This window comes from Agelaius tricolor, unplaced genomic scaffold (assembly GCF_023055355.1).
Source record: "Agelaius tricolor isolate 1412-34295 unplaced genomic scaffold, bAgeTri1.0.p SCAF_1, whole genome shotgun sequence".
In the NCBI taxonomy this organism is placed as follows: Eukaryota; Metazoa; Chordata; class Aves; order Passeriformes; family Icteridae; genus Agelaius; species Agelaius tricolor.
Window position 1 is genome coordinate 61,603,511 of NW_027269261.1, and position 15,949 is coordinate 61,619,459.

The following is a 15,949-nucleotide window of genomic DNA, read 5'->3' on the forward strand; positions in this document are numbered from 1 at the left end:
TTTTTAATGCCTCAAGCAACTCAATTTACAACTACTCAATTCATCCTGAAGCCATGGATAAATATGCTATATGCCTAAAAAATTTTGATTCTGCATTTATCAGTTCACTTTAAATCTGACACTTCTGTTTGAGGCAGTTCTTCTGACTTGTCCCCATGAATGAAGACTCCCAAGTGGGAAATTCCCTGAGCTATTCTACTCACTGTTAAAAAGAATTAATATAGTTTTCCTCCTCTGCCCCTTTCTTTCTTGAGATGTCCATTTATATCTTGATTACACCTAAACCATATTTAACTCCTACTGCATTTGAATCTCTAGCACTCTGATTCTGAATTATCTGAAAAAGAACGTCTTAGCAACATCTAACTATTTAGAAAAGTATTCCTTAAAATATGTGTATTTATTATTAAGAGCATGACTTTCTGGAATCTATCACAATTTATATTCTTTTCTATTATCCTCGGTTAGGAATAACTTCTGATTTTCAGTGGGTTTCTTTCTGTTGTTTAAAAAGACGTATCTTTTATTTTTTTTTTTGTTAGCTTAATTGCATTGCTTGAATAATTCTCAACCAGAGAAATGCATCTTCTCTGAATGTCTAATACACAGTCTATAAACCCTAGGCTTGCCATTAGCAGTCTTGGTTTGTTCATTTTTATTTTCCTTTTATAGATTTCCTTGTTTTGATTAAGTTGTTTTTCAGGGAGGCTTTCTCATTCCTACAAGAATGTTGAATTTGACTGTCCTTCAGGAGGAGAGTTTTAAAACAGTCCCTCATGCATAAATCCAGAGGTGCTTTTCTTTTTTATGGCTTCTTTAACTAGCTATCTGAAGAAGCAGCCACCTACAGGAGTTTTAAATTATATTATCTGTTAATCTATACAGAGGTGAAATTCAATCTGTCTACTCTAACCTTGAAGCCTCTTTGATCTCCTGTAGCACATCATACTGACTGTCACCTTCTTGATCTGTCCTAATTATACCCAGAATTTCAGTGCATGAAATTTCTGTTACTAACTATCTCAAAGTGATGTGCTCCGTGGGTTTTGATGCCTTTGGCTCAGCTGATTCTCAGATTTCTGATTTATTCTCCTCTCAAACAGCTACCATCAAGGCCCCACAGCACAGCCTCTTGTAATCTGGGTCAATGCATCCTAACTGGACAATCTGGAACTGAGAAACTTTTGTTCCTTCCAGATGAAAATAGCTGGCTATACTCCAGGGTTCAGCAGTAAAAGACATAGGTAAGTCTACTCTTTAGAAGTAAGCCCACCTCATTTGAAAGCTTCAGGAACTCGTATCTCACAAATCAAGTCTCAGCAAGTTCAAATTAGACTATATGTCTCAGTATGGAGCTCCAAAATACTCATTTATATCTATAGGCTCTCCTCCATTGCCCACTCCATCCATTTTTTTTTAGTTCCCCAACAAGAACCATCTCTTCCCGGGCTCTTCCTTTCTATGCAGTTATTGAAAATTTTACTGTCACCAGCCCAGCTTGCCCCATTGTTATACAGCACACACTTATCAAGAGACCTCACAGTCCATGTGAGAGAGAGGAAGGCAGGAGGTTTCTACCTGTCACACATCCTTCCAGCTCTCACACTTGTTGATACAGTTGGTCTGTGTGCTTGATTTGGCTCCATTCCTTCTTCCATTTACAGCCCTTGTGAGATCTCAGCTCTCCCTGTGTTACACAGAGTGTAAATTCCTCTCAGTGCCCCACTGGTTGTTTTTGATGAGGCTGCTGTAGTGCACATGTAATGTACAATATGTCAACAGTCTAACTACATTTCAATTTAGGGCAGATGTTTCAGGTCTGTCTCTAGTTTTTGTTGTAATGAACTGATATTTCAGAAGACGGACATCTTCCGCTTTTGGTCTGTGCCTTCATAGGTCTTGTTTGAATGGGGCTTTATTTGATGAAGCTGTTATTCCCTGTTTTCTGCCTGCATATTATCAGTTTCTGTCCTGTCTTTCAGCATGCAGAGGCTTTGAAAAGGCACCCTAGAGGATGAGTCATCTTGAAATATGAGTTTTACCAGTTAGTTTTTCCTAGCCTAGCAGTCTTTCAAAGCTGCACAAAAATAAATGCATGCAAAAGCATGAACCAGACCCTCAAAAAATCTGCAATCCTAGGAATGGCCTCTTGTCATTTTCAAGTCCTGTTCAACAGCCTATAAATTAAAAAAATAATTTCATGGAAGTCAGTGGGACTGCTTGCTGAGTAAAATAGTACAAAGCCTGAATAAAGATCAAGATGTCTGGATCTTACTTATCCTAAAATGTCAGAGGACTTTTTCAGCAAAAATAAACATCTGTCATTGGGATTATATTGTACTTAAAGAGCCAATAGGGGAGAAAAATATAGCATGCCCTGAAGACTGACTCATAAAACTCTGCCATGTTCCAAACCTGTCAGTTCTCGCAGGTGCTTAAGGGCTATTTGTAAAATGGCTATTTGTTAAATTCTAGCCATTAGAGCCTGAAACAAGAGTACCAATTCATGGAGAAAGCCTTAATTGCTGGAGTACAGAATACTTCTAGATGGTTGGACCTTCGCTTCTGTATGGAACAGTGCAATATCAGCAATAGTTAAGTTTAGTTATTATTAGGATGAATTGAATGCAGATGGAAAAGTTCAGTTTTAGAATTGTTGCCATCCAGTTACAAAACCTAGAGGAATCTTCGTCAGTTTACTTTACGACTGAGCCTAAATTTATCTTTTTTGTATTTCTCACATAAGATAAAGGACTGCCATGAAAGAATATTTAAAAAGCATTCTTGAAGATTCAAAACCAAAAGCACACTTTACAAGCAATTGATTTTAGACTATTGACTGAGACACATGAGGACAAAGAGATCAAAATGGAAATTATACATAAAATACAATGATACTTCTTTCTTTGCTGAAACAATGAATGCTATATTATAAAACAGCTTCTCTATGCCCATCTCTTATCTAGCAAAACTTGACTATGACTACAGGATGCAGTAATTTAAATCCTCTTGATGCATTTCATCAATGCACGAGTTATTATAGTATTTGCTACAATTTTCCATTTTAATTGCTGCTTACCTACTGTATTCAAGAACAGACAATGTACAGCCTCCAGCTTTATTTTACATGAGAACTCTTCACAGTGACTCTATATCCCCAGTAATGTTCCTTACTATCTTATTTCCATTTTAGTTTAATGTCTTTTACTCGCTCAAAGCATTTACTTAGCACACATTTAAGTAGCATATTCCCATCCTACACCAAGCAAACAATTTACCCTCATACAACCAGCCATTGACTCTTTCAGATGTATTTCAACCCACCCAGAGTGTTCATTCTGGTTCACTGGTGAACAGATAGATTCCTTCAGACAGACCATGCTTTCCAGCTTTTCCTTTATGAACACTCACCAGTGCTTCAAACTAAATTGCTGCCCAGGGTGAGCAGTATGCAGTAAAAAGAATTTTATCAGTGTACTGAATACAAATGTCAGAGGGAAAAAAGGGAAGAAGTGATGTTCTTTCAGGATAGTTTTATGCTAAAAATTATATCCAGACTCGCTCTTGATTCTAAAACAACCTCTTCTGTTACCACAGGAATCTTTTCTTAAAATAAATATTAGAAAGGCTTTTCCTCTCAACCCACATTATTGTGTCTCTTTTGTTGAATAAGACATTACATTTACAAATATGTGACTAGTTCAAGAACTATAAACATAATGAGCGGGAAGTAAACACTTTTCCTAATGTGCTAGAAACTTATTTAGTACAAGTAAAAAAAAAAAAGGCAAATAAACAGTAAGAACAAAGAGCAAGTCCATTGTAGGCAGAATAGCTTTGATGCCCAGATATATGTAGAGCTAGCTTATTTTTGTTGTTGTAGTGTTAAAATAGAAAAATAATAAGATAGATATCAAAATTATCCTCTGGCCACTGTTCAGACAGAGCAAAGTGTCTACTTCTCATTAGACTTCCAAGACTGGGCAGGACACAGACAGCTGGTCCCAAGAACAAATGCATGGACTACTATGGGGAGGGAATTTCTTACATGATGGCAGTTATCTAAACAACAATTGTGCTTGTCACATATGAGAATAAATAGTTTAAGCAGACAGAATAACCTCCACAGTAAATAACTTGGAAGCAGAAGGCAGAAATGAGTTTAGAAAGGAATAAAGGAAAAAAATTCATTTATGTGTTGCAAATAACACATTCAACAGAAATTAGGAATACTCTAACATGCTCAAAAGCAACAGACCTCCAACCAACCACAGAAGCATGAAGTAAATTTCAGGTAGATGAGAAAAAGATGGTTACAGTCAAGGCAGAAAAAGATGAGAGTTTTCATTTTGTGAAGAGAACAAAAGAACTCTGGTCCTCAGGACTGGAGAAACTAGAGCATTCAACAGCTTCTTTGAATGCCTGGGGCCAGATGAGCAGGACTGGCTACTTGCAATAAAAGTACAAGGTGGAAAAGCAGAAAAAAATAATCCAAGATATTATCTTCAACATGTTAGTATGACATGCTTATAGATTTTCTAGAAAAACACTGTTAATGATCCAAACAGGAGCTTAATTCTCTTCCTAGAGATATTCACAAATGAGGCAAGAGAAGAATTTGCCAGAAAGAAGATCAGAGCACTAAAAAGGCAGAAGGAGACATAGCAAGGTGTCAAAGTACAGTACCACCTTGTCAGATTCAGAAAGTATAAGCAGATTTAGAAAGCAACCATGAGATGGTTTAGATCTGCTGAATGCTCAGAGGCATAAGACATTTTGAGAGCTCCTAAGGACACCATTACTGACAAACAAGACAGAAAAATGTCTCTATCCTTTTGCTTTCCTCTTCTTGTGAAAGAGGAGCTGTCAGCCTATTAAGTGCTGATCAGCTGCCAGGCCCCAGGAAGATGACCCACACCAGGGGCCAGAAAAGAAGGTATGAAAAGAAAGACTGCAGCAGCGACAGGAGTCAGAGACCAAGCAGCTGCGTAACATGCAAGTGGGACATCACATTTTTTTGAATTAATCATTCCTCATCTCAAAATCACAGTCTGAGAGGTTCCTTTGTTGTATTGTCTGTCATGTGTAACCTGTTTTAGTCTCATCAACAGGTTTGGTACAGGCATTGAAGAGCCTTGCTGTGTTTTTGCCAGCTTTGGGATTCATCCTCCCTTCTGCTCCTACTGTCTCTCATATCACTCCACGTGATACACTGCTCCAGGTATCCATGCCCAGGTGCTGGCAGCAGGGAGGGGGCAGCAAGGGCAGCCTCTGTGAGGAAAAGGCTGTGCCAGACACAGACAGCTCCCAACAGGGCATACAGCCCCTCAGGCAGCCAGGTCAGAGAATGGAGAAGGGGAAGGAGTGGAAAGAGAAGCTCCTGGTCCAGAGCAGGATACACCGTGGAGCCCCTGGAGGAAACCAGGCTGGAGCAGATATCCACACTGCATTTCCATGAAGGAAATGTTGGATATTTCTTGAAGAAGAAATATCCCATGGAGAACTGCTGGTAGAGAAAATTTTTTTTTGTGAAAGATGTAGGTCCATGGGAAGCACCAACAATGAAGCTCGGGAAAACTGTGAGGAGGAAGGAGTGTCAAAAAGGAACTGTCATGACCAGTACTATGACTCCTGCTTGCTACAATCTTGCATCACCTGCGGTACTGGGGGAAGAGGTAGAGGAACAGTCTGGAATGAAGAAGTGAGGTTGAGTCTGGGGAAAAAAAAGCAAGGTGGAGGAAGAAGTGTATACTTAATAGTTTTTTTTTTTTCACTATCTGAAACTATTTAAATTGGCAGTTAACTTTAAGTTAACTTTCCCCAAATAAAGGATGATAATTGGAAAATGATTTTCTGGTTGTTACTTTGGCCCATGAGTTGCTTCATCTTTTGTTCTGCTGAGCAGGGCAGTGAGAGAATGGTTGGGTGGGCAGCTTCAGCTGGCCAAGACCAACCCACCAGAGACACCACTGGGACAGTAAATCAGTATAATTTTATTGAACTGGTGCAATCAGTACATGGTTGTTACAGCAGATTATGGGCCCTGTCTTTGCATCCCTGCCACATTGCTTTTATGTTCTATTGATCTCTATTTTAAAGGATTGCTACATCTCATCAATAAATTGTAATTAGCCCAATTTATAAATCTCTTAAGAACCGACCTTGAGTTTTGTTGTCTTCCTACAGTATTTTCAGATGTTTTACAATGAAAGAAGCAAAAAAAAAATGGCAATTCATTGTCTCCAAAGCCCAATGAACAGTTCACTGTCTATGTGAAGACAGCTTTTACAAGGCAATGGTAAGCATCTTGTAATCCTACATGAATAACACAGAAAGCAAGTAAATACCTTTTGAGAATAAGTTTTAGATTTCAAGTGGAAATATGCTTAGATAGGAGAAGATATAACAAACATCACTGTTGCATGAGTTTTAATCTCTGTGATAAAAGAAGAAAGCTCTTTAATGCCAAAATTCTTCAATATTTTCCACTGGGAATTTTCTTCCAAACATATACAAGTTTCCCAGCCATGAATCTGAAAGAAGCTTCAACAAATTAGGAGTATGAGTTTCAAAAAAGGAAAAAAAAAATAAAAAGGAAAAAAAATCAAAACATTGCAGCTAGATTACTGTTTGCATGAGTAAAATTAAAAAAAGAACCACAACAAACCAAAACCAAACCTTTTGGGTTTTTTTCTTGTTAAAGATACCAAAAATGTGATTTGACATTTCTTTCACCATTGCTGATCTTCATCTTTAACATCCCTATATTTGAGGGATCTTACCTCCTTCTGTATGTTTCTCATCCTTGACACAGGTATCATTTAAAGACCCATTTGGATCGCAGGAACATGGCTGACATGGATCTGGGTTTTCTGGCAATACCTAAAAAAATAAAGATGTTAGAAGAAAAAAACCTTCCCTTCAATAATTGGAAACTTTTATTTACATCTTAAAAAGTAGGAGAAAATTACTTCTGTATAGGTGGCTTATACCTGAAGAAAAATGAGACAGCTGATAAATAGTCCATGCAGACTATGACAAGAAGAAAATGCCTCAAATTGCACCAGAGATTGGATATTATGAAAAATTTCTTCACAAAAAGGTTTGTCTAACATTGGAATGGACTGCCCCAAAAAGTGGTGGAGTCATCATCCCTAAAGGCATTTAAAAGATGTTTAGATGTGGCACTCAAGGACATTGTTTAGTGTTAAGTTAAGGGTTGGACTCAATCTTAGAGGTCCTTTCAACATAAGTGATTCTAGGTCACGTGATTCAATTAAAGTTACATTTGGGATTTTTATTTAGAAATATGTAGTGAGTTAGGTGCAAATATGTATTCAGCTAAAAGAATACCAGGTGTAGAGATAACAGAACCTTGTATAATTAAAATCATTAAATGTAACAAAGTAGATTTTAAGCATTTACTACCTAAATTAATATTGACAAGATCAGTTGTTCTGGTCAACATGATTCAAAAAACTAACTAATGCTAGCTAGTCAGTAAGAGAGAAAAAAGGTGAGTAAGTCAAGAAAAGTGAACATTAAACAATGGAACAATTTCCTTTTGTTCTTGAGAGGTTACCTCAACCAAACTTAAACCTTGGTCTAATATCACACTAGGAATATAAATTAGAAGTTCTGCATTAACTAGATACATACAGATAGTATGGATATACTGTACAAATACACACATATATATCAAATCCCTTTTAGCTGGATGATAACTTAAAACAGAGGAAAAAATCAAGTAAGTGCCCTGCTGTTGAAGAAATTGTTTCTCAGTACTCCTTTTCTCAGGATGTAAGGCTAAATCTAGTCTATCAGGGAAAATGTAATTACTGCTATTTGCTGATGTTCTCTCTTTGAGGACTGAACACCAATCAGACTAAAGGCCATTATTTACCCATCTGAAAATATACAGATGAAATATAAGCAATTCAAGCTCACACTAATAGTGTAGCTGTCTAAAGCACAGGAATGGCTCATATTGACAATACAACCTAATATAAGATTCATCTTTTGACAGCTTCCACTTAGACGAAAATACAGTCTTATACGATGAAATACAAAAAGCAATTTCCACTGCACTGAAATTTAAAGACATTCATGAAACACTGTGGAATTTCAGTGGTTATTAATTCTACATTGCATTTAAAAAACAGAAATTACAGTCTCTCTTTCATCAATACCAAATATAGCAATATTTCTTTGAATTTTGATAAGAAAAGTTGAAATTCATTACTGAGGCAGAAGTTCTGTTTACAGGACCATATCCTCTTTTAAATTAAATTGAAACACTAGCTGGAGGCCCTGACCTCAAGTGCATTCTCTCATATCAACACAATTCACTTTCCTATTTCTCCGAGTGTTAACTTTATGCATTCCCAGCTGTGAAAAGCAACCGCTGCACTGTAGTCAGATTTGGAAGTTAACCTTCACGAAATGGCAGCCCAAGCTCTGTTTAGTAAGGTAAACTGATGAAGGGATGGTTTGAGCAGCGAGCTTTGCAGCAGAGGGCGGCGGGAGCGGGCGCTTACCCCTTTTGGCCTGAAGTACCCGTCCAGGCAGGTCTCGCAGTTGATGCCGCTGGTGTAGCCGGAGCAGTTCACACACACCCCACCGCCGAGGTACTGCCCGTGGATGTTCAAACTCTGGTTCCTGTCCGCCACTTCCTGATCGTAGTAACACTCCTCAGTCTTCCCATGACAGTTGCATGCTGAAAGGGAAGGACAGCATTAGCAAATACTTGCCCACTGGGGATGCCCCACTGCTACTGAGGTATAAAAAAAAAAGCCATTCAGTATTTTATCACTGGTTCTTTATATACCGTAAAAGCATGTCCAAGCATTCATTTACTACTTCTTTTGTCAAAGGCAACGTGGTCCCATTATGAGCACAGCCTGAAATTCAATTGAATTAAGCAAAGTTGCATTTTTTCTCCTCAATATTTTGTCTTGGGGAATACAGAGGCTGACAGACACAGTCTAATTATGATGTTCCTGGTTTGTTTCAGTTTGTTTGATTTTTTTTTTCTTGTTTAAATTGATAACTGAGAAAGCTTTTGGTGGTTGCATACACATACAGTTCACAAAGGGGTCATCTAAATTAAAATACAAGAGGAGTTGTAAGGAAAGCAGCACAATGGTATGAGTAAATTAAAGTGATTCAGATAAAATCTGAAAGACATCCTAAAAACATCTCACTTGCACATATGCATATAAGAACTGGGGCAGAACAAAGGGATTCCCAATCTTAAATCTTCCTTTGACATTTATATCTGAACTCTAGACTTCAGGTCCAAATATAAAAAAGATAAACTAATAATCTGTTGCAGTGAAAACAAGGTAGCTCACTGTCCATTTCCCCGTGGTATTAAACATTAATTTCATCATAAAGCGAAATTCAAAGCCTGTCAACATTGTGGAGAGGTGTTCTCTTTACATCTGAACCAGATCCCAGGGAATTGTTTCCACCAAGACAGTACAACAATACACTGGGGATTGAAAAGGGTCTAAGTGTCTCTTAAAAATTTAACATGAAATTAAACGTACCCTGCCTTCATTCCATAATGCATTCCCAGTGCACACAGTCCCAACTAAAACAAAGACCACTGTGACCAAAGTTTACAGGACACAAATAAGCAATGGCTACTCTAAATATGGGCATATCTGTTCCTCTTTATTTATTTTTAATCACTCATGATAAAATTATAGGTGAAATCCTAGAAATGAATAAATATTTAGTGTAATGGAGCATTAGATTTTACTATGTTCAGAAATATAAGTGGTATGTCACCTTTGGAAGTAAGATGTTAAAGTTCAATTATAGCTACCCTTACTATAATAAATCTGAAAATTAAATTTCCACCCTGTGGGAAGTTGATATCTCTAGGTATGTTTTCATTCCATGTTGGAAAACTGGATACATTGTCTTTTCTGTTAAAAAAAAATCAGACATCAACTTTCATTTTGATCATACAAAAATATTTTGTTTCACCAAAGATGAACATTATAACACATAAAAATGCCATTTATGAAGAAATTAAACCAGTAAAGTTTCATATAATGAAAAACCTGTAAAGAGATTTTTTTTTACTTACCAGGATACAGCCCTGTTATTTTATCAAAACAAAACCATCATGATTATAGAAACTACTCAAGAAAATTTTTTTAATATAGCATTCCCCAAATATTACCATGTTACAATAAAATATTCTGAGTTCAGTAAAACTACAACTCTACTTGTAATTTTTCTGCAAAGTCTTTTGAGTCAGTCTAATTAAGTGAATAACATCAAGTCAAATGTTATTCATAAACCAATGTGGTTAGAAACCAAATTAACTGCAAAATCACGTTGGACCCAATTTCAGTTTTCAGTAGCAGTTGTGAGAGATTTTCTCCTCTGTGCTGCTTTCAACTTACGTTCACATTCATGCTTATGCAGGAGAGTGCCAGCATGCCAAGGCTTTTGATGGAAACCAGGACAACACTGATCACATGTCTCTCCGCATGTGTTGTGTTCACACTGACAGACGGATTTCTAATTTAAAAGAAAAACAAATATTTACAAAATGTGATGATTTGAAAAATCTGTCCATGTACATAATATGCATTCCAGTTCAAATTCTGAAAACATTAAGGATGTCTCTACTCTGTAATTCCTTTGTTTATTCATTTGTATTTGTTTATGCATCCTGCATTCATCAAGTGTGTTTAACTTCTATAACTCTATTTGAAGAAAACAGACACAAAGCAAAAGAAGACAGCTGGTCAGATAACCTAAAGAGATTCTAAGAATGCAGGAAAATTTAATTCCAACTGGATAAAGAAAGGACGATGGGAAAGTTCCCCAATAAAACAAATAAGCTGAAGTACAGGTAGCCCTTGGATACAGGAAAACTGATCTGACCCCTGAAGGAACAAGCCATTCTCTGCCCTTCTCTTTGATGCAGCAATTCTGCTGCTTCAGAATGAAATCAATTCTGTTAGCTGATCCAATACAAATTGCCTTTTTTTTATACTTGATATTATTTTTTGACTGGAAAAGTCAACTTATCATGTAACTTTATAATTGTGTAACTAACGCTATGGAAGCGATAGCAGGAGAGTTTAAAGTAATAATAGATGAGCTGAAGTCCAGCCTTTCAGTAACTTTACAGTTCTCCACAAGACCACCTTAGTCCCAGCATGAAAATATTACTGTAAGGAACACCCAAACTCCCTGAGCCACAGAGGCAGCTTGAAAGAGGTAAAAACCATGCAGTTTGGAGAAATGAGAAGTAAAAATTGCCTTCCCGATAGTTATTTAGTGAAGGGGATTCTCTGTGGTCCTTGTGAGGCCATACAAGGTCAAACCAGCGAGCCAGAGAAACTCCAAGGCTCACAGGACAAAGCATAAATTTTGCAAAACAAGGCTAACTCAAGGACTGCTTCAGAAAAGCATGGCAGTAAATTCCAGCAAGTTTATTCCTTGTAATGCTAAGGGAAAGATTCTTTCTGCTAACAAGTACAGTCATAATGTTTATAAGCTTATTTTGGCATGGCTCAGTCTAAAGAATATCCCTGGACGGTTAAACCTCCAAATCTCTTCTGGCTTGAGCTGTTTCACTTAAACTATTTTTTATCCTGGTCAGACAACAAATACGCATTTGACATCCTGCAAAACAGGACATCATACTTGTCAAAATGGCTTCATTTTATCTAGTAGCCAAATTATCTGAAGTATGCATTAATCTCAGTAGCAGCACTTATTTTCCGAGGCAGGCCTGATTCTAACAGATGGCACAGAGACAATGCTGCAGCTTCATCACTAAGGGCATCTAAAACAACAGTTCAACACTTGCTGTACATGTCATTACAGAAAATTCTCAGAAGTGTTAAACCAAGGAGTTTGCTCAATTTTTACAAGGATCCATAGAAATTGCTTAGAACTCTAAATGTATTCTCTATAACCTTTTGTAATTTTTTTAAAATTATTTCCTACATAATGGCTTAATGCCACATACAAATAAGATTTTCAGTTAAATCCTGTAAAGCTCCTACTTAATCAAATAGTACATGAAGAGATCCCACACTGTGGCATGTAATAGTAAACAGGAAATTCACTATTAGTGATAATGGGTGCATATAGAGTTGGACAATCAGTAAAAAAAATGTATTTCTATATTAATTATATTGGTTATGTTTGATTATATTGGTTTTGTGCAAAAAAAGAGAGTTACAAGTTGAGAGATAATATAAACAGCCCATGATTTTCTAGATTGGCTTAACTGATCATTCAATCAATACTCCCTACATAGCCAATGCACCATTCTAGAGCCATCATTTGTTTGCAAGCATCAATTAAATATTTGACAATCATTTAGGAAATATCTTGATTAATATCAAGAAGGAAAAGAAAGACTGGCTGTTAGTGCTCATTTCTACAGCTACATAGTGCAACCCAGATTTCTGTTTTTCCTAGGAAACTTCCAATATGAATTATCTGAAACCTATTCTTTCATTTCAGGAAAGTCTCTGCTGACAGTGTATGAATGTTTATTATCCTGGCTGCTAGCACTGCTTCATTCTTGCACTGCTTCTGACTGTTCTTCTAGGTGAAAAACAGACATAAATTCACAGAACACTGAAGAATATCAATATCAGGGTTTTTTTTCCTCATATTTCACCCTATAAATAAGGCACAATAAAAAAAAATACATACATTGGTCACTGGATCCAGTGGACAAGCCTTAGCATGGCCTGAACATATACACATGCCTCCGACGGAGATGTCTTTTATAGAATAGTAATACTGTAAGACAAAACAGAAATTGAATTGCTAAGTGGATTCTAAAATGCAGGTGCCAAATTGCAGAATTCATTTCTTGTGACAAAACTGTCAGGTCCTGTTTTATTTCTTTTTTGATCTATTACAAATATAGCAGACAGTGAAATCCAAGCCGTGTCTTGATCAACAGATTCAGGCTGAGTGAAAGAAAGGGTGTAAATTGGCACAGTTCCATTTGTTTGAAGTCACAAAAGCCATGTCAATTTATACACAGCATACAAAAACATGAGAATAGGAAAAGGCTCTATGCACACTGGATAATGAAAAGTCAAATGCTGTAGAATTTATTCTCTTCAGAAAATATGAAAAGAAAAAGGCATGATGATGGGAAAAGGAGAAAATCTAGGAAAAATCCGATGAAACACCTTTGTTCACCTTAGCTGGGTCTAATTTGGGCATTCACTGAACTGCGGAAAGAACTGTTTTTCACTATTGGCCTTTAAATGATCATGAAACAGTCTTTATTACTGAGATTTAGGTATTTTTGACCTGTTTTTCCACCATTTGGCCATTTCTCTTTTTTTTCTTTGGTGAGGATTAGGATACAAAGAAAGAAGGATACAAAGATATTCATAATCTTATATTACAAAACCTGTGAAAAGTGAATATCATTCATTGTCTTCTGTTTCAACAAGGGTCCTGCAACATATTCACAGCTGGCTAATCAAACAAAACATGTGCTATTTGCAAATTTTGCTACTACAGTGTCCAACCTCTTTATCAGATCATAAATAAATATATCAAACAAAATGAGAACCCTTATCACTCTTAGTTAAACTTCCAACACAAAGAAAATGTATAATTTGTGGCTACCCTTTGTTTCCTGACAAGGGTGGCAAGTTTCAGTTTCTACTTGATCCTTTGAGGATGCTTCATGGAGAGATCCCACACAGGAGTTATAGTTCTTTGTTGGTTTGAGTAACCAGTGTATTGTCCTGCACTCAGTTTTCATGAGTTTAGAGTAATTTTTCAAGTGCTAATTCAATTTTGTGTTTCTACTGGCTTAGAGTCAGATTATTAGATGTCCACTTAACATAGACATACAGTATTCATGATTAGTGAGGTTGCAATAACTGCACTCAATTGGAAGAGATTCTAGGTTGCAAATTCAAAACAAAATGGCTTGTTCCAGACTTTCAGAAATAGCCAGCACTCTCTATTTAGACAAGAAAATGAAAACCAGAAATGGGAACAGAAGATTCAAATTTTCTTAGCACTTAGCCACCGCTGACAAATGATATTAACAAAAGAATAATGATACACCCCTCATTCATAACAGGACTTATTTTTGTTTTGGAAAGTTAGGCTACCACATTATATGATAGGTTACCATACTATGTGATGACCAACAGGAAGAGGAAGTGATAAAAAAAGAGGAATATTATATATCCCCCAGACCACTTTTTGAGAATGCTTAGTAGAAAAAACTCTGAAAAATCAGAGGTTTTGAGAATGTTTAGTAGAGAAACCAGAGGAAAACAAAAAAAACCTAAGAATAATACACAACATTTGATCAGCAGGACAACAGGGAGATACGGCTTAGAAAAGAAGTAAAGACTGCAGAAAGAAGTGACAGGGGTGTGCATACACAAAGCACAGTGGAAAAGATCAGACTGGGTATGGTATGAGTTTAAATGCTGTATCCATTCTTCTAAGCTAAAGCAAAGCACAAAATGTTTACTGCTACCCTCGATCATACGAAAATGCTAAAAGTGTTGCATTCAGGCCCTATTACTGCTTATAGTACAAGTACAAATTCTACTCAAAGGGAGTGTTCAAGGCACGTTAAAGGTAGCAAAGGATTGAATAGCAAAAGAGACAAGAGATACTAGCAGCAAACACTCGCCAAACACCTACATCCAAATGTCTGCAGCCAGAGGAGTTGGGTGTTTATGTTAATAACACCATTAAGCAGAAAATGTAAAATTGCTAATTCTGCTCTAGAGAAGATAACAAAACAGAGTGCACAGGGAATTCTCCAACACCAGGATTTTGAAAGACAACAGCAGGTAATCATCAACTCCCAAAATCTCCTATGGCAAACAAAGGCAGGTACAGCACTTACAAGTGTAAGATAACTTCTACACGTGTCTTTCTACTGTCTTGCCAGAACTTACCCTCCTTGTAACAATGGGATCAATTTCAGCTGGATCTTTGTGTGCAAACATCATTAAATCAGCATTTAGTGTCCGTATCCTCTGGAATCTCAGGCGAATAAAGCGAGCAGAGGTGAACTCCAGTAATTCACGTGATGGATCATCAGCACTAGGTCGTCCATTAATTAGAGAGGTGTGAATCTGAAAAATTATTAAAGCAGTAAGGAATTACATTACATCAATTTTGTCACGATTAGGCCAACAAATATCATTACAGGCATTGTGTTAACGCATTTGAACATGCAGAATAACTTCTTTCCTTAGAAAGTAGATTCCCCTCAAAATATTCCATATGTTCCCAGACCTCAGCTATGAAGAGTCTTTATAATAAAAACATTTAGAGCAAAGGAAAGTCATCAGCTACAGAAAGACTGCATCACAAACTTCATATGTGTACCCAGTCCCTGAACCAAGTGTCCATGCTGCAGGCAATTCACTTGTCCTCCCCCAGTCTGAAATAAGTTAATCATACAACTAGATGGGCTCAGAAATTTTGAGTTAAGGGAATGTATATTTGCAATGGGACTCAGAATTCAACAGGAGTCAGTTTGCACCTCTTAGAGCGATCATCATCAAAAGGCTTTAGAACTTTTGAAATACTGAAAACTACAACAGCTACATGAGACAAAATCAGCATTCATAAGCACCTCTCCTTTCCCACTGTCTCTTTTCACATCTTCTCCTTTGAATCTTGTTCTCAGCAAGGTGAAGCAATTTCCTGGGTTGCAACTCTTTTCACCTGGTCCCGGAGGAAAGTCTTTATCCCTTCTGAGAACTTTGTTTAGCATTTGTTTTTCCAAAGACACCACCACTCTCTGCCTACACTATAGTTTCTGTAAAGATTACCTCCCCCTTTCTCTGCCTGCCCCATACTAAAGTCTAGAAATCTAGGTAAGCTCTGTGACTCTTTCATAGGGACTCTCTGACCCCAGCTGAAGCATCAAGGGCAAGGCAACAAAAAACAG

General features: G+C 37.0%; 1 protein-coding gene across 2 annotated transcripts in view; it reads right to left on the bottom strand.

Moving 5' to 3' along the window:
- LAMA2 (laminin subunit alpha 2) overlaps positions 1–15,949 on the bottom strand; it is a 335,107-nt gene that overhangs the window by 200,028 nt on the left and 119,130 nt on the right. For both annotated transcript variants that reach the window (XM_071437013.1, XM_071437012.1), the window contains exons 5-9: positions 14,946–15,125; positions 12,703–12,792; positions 10,422–10,539; positions 8,538–8,716; positions 6,783–6,882 (exon numbers count right to left, since the gene is read on the bottom strand). In XM_071437013.1, coding sequence (XP_071293114.1) covers positions 6,783–6,882; positions 8,538–8,716; positions 10,422–10,539; positions 12,703–12,792; positions 14,946–15,125 — 667 coding nt within the window. The remainder of the gene's footprint in view (positions 1–6,782; positions 6,883–8,537; positions 8,717–10,421; positions 10,540–12,702; positions 12,793–14,945; positions 15,126–15,949) is intronic.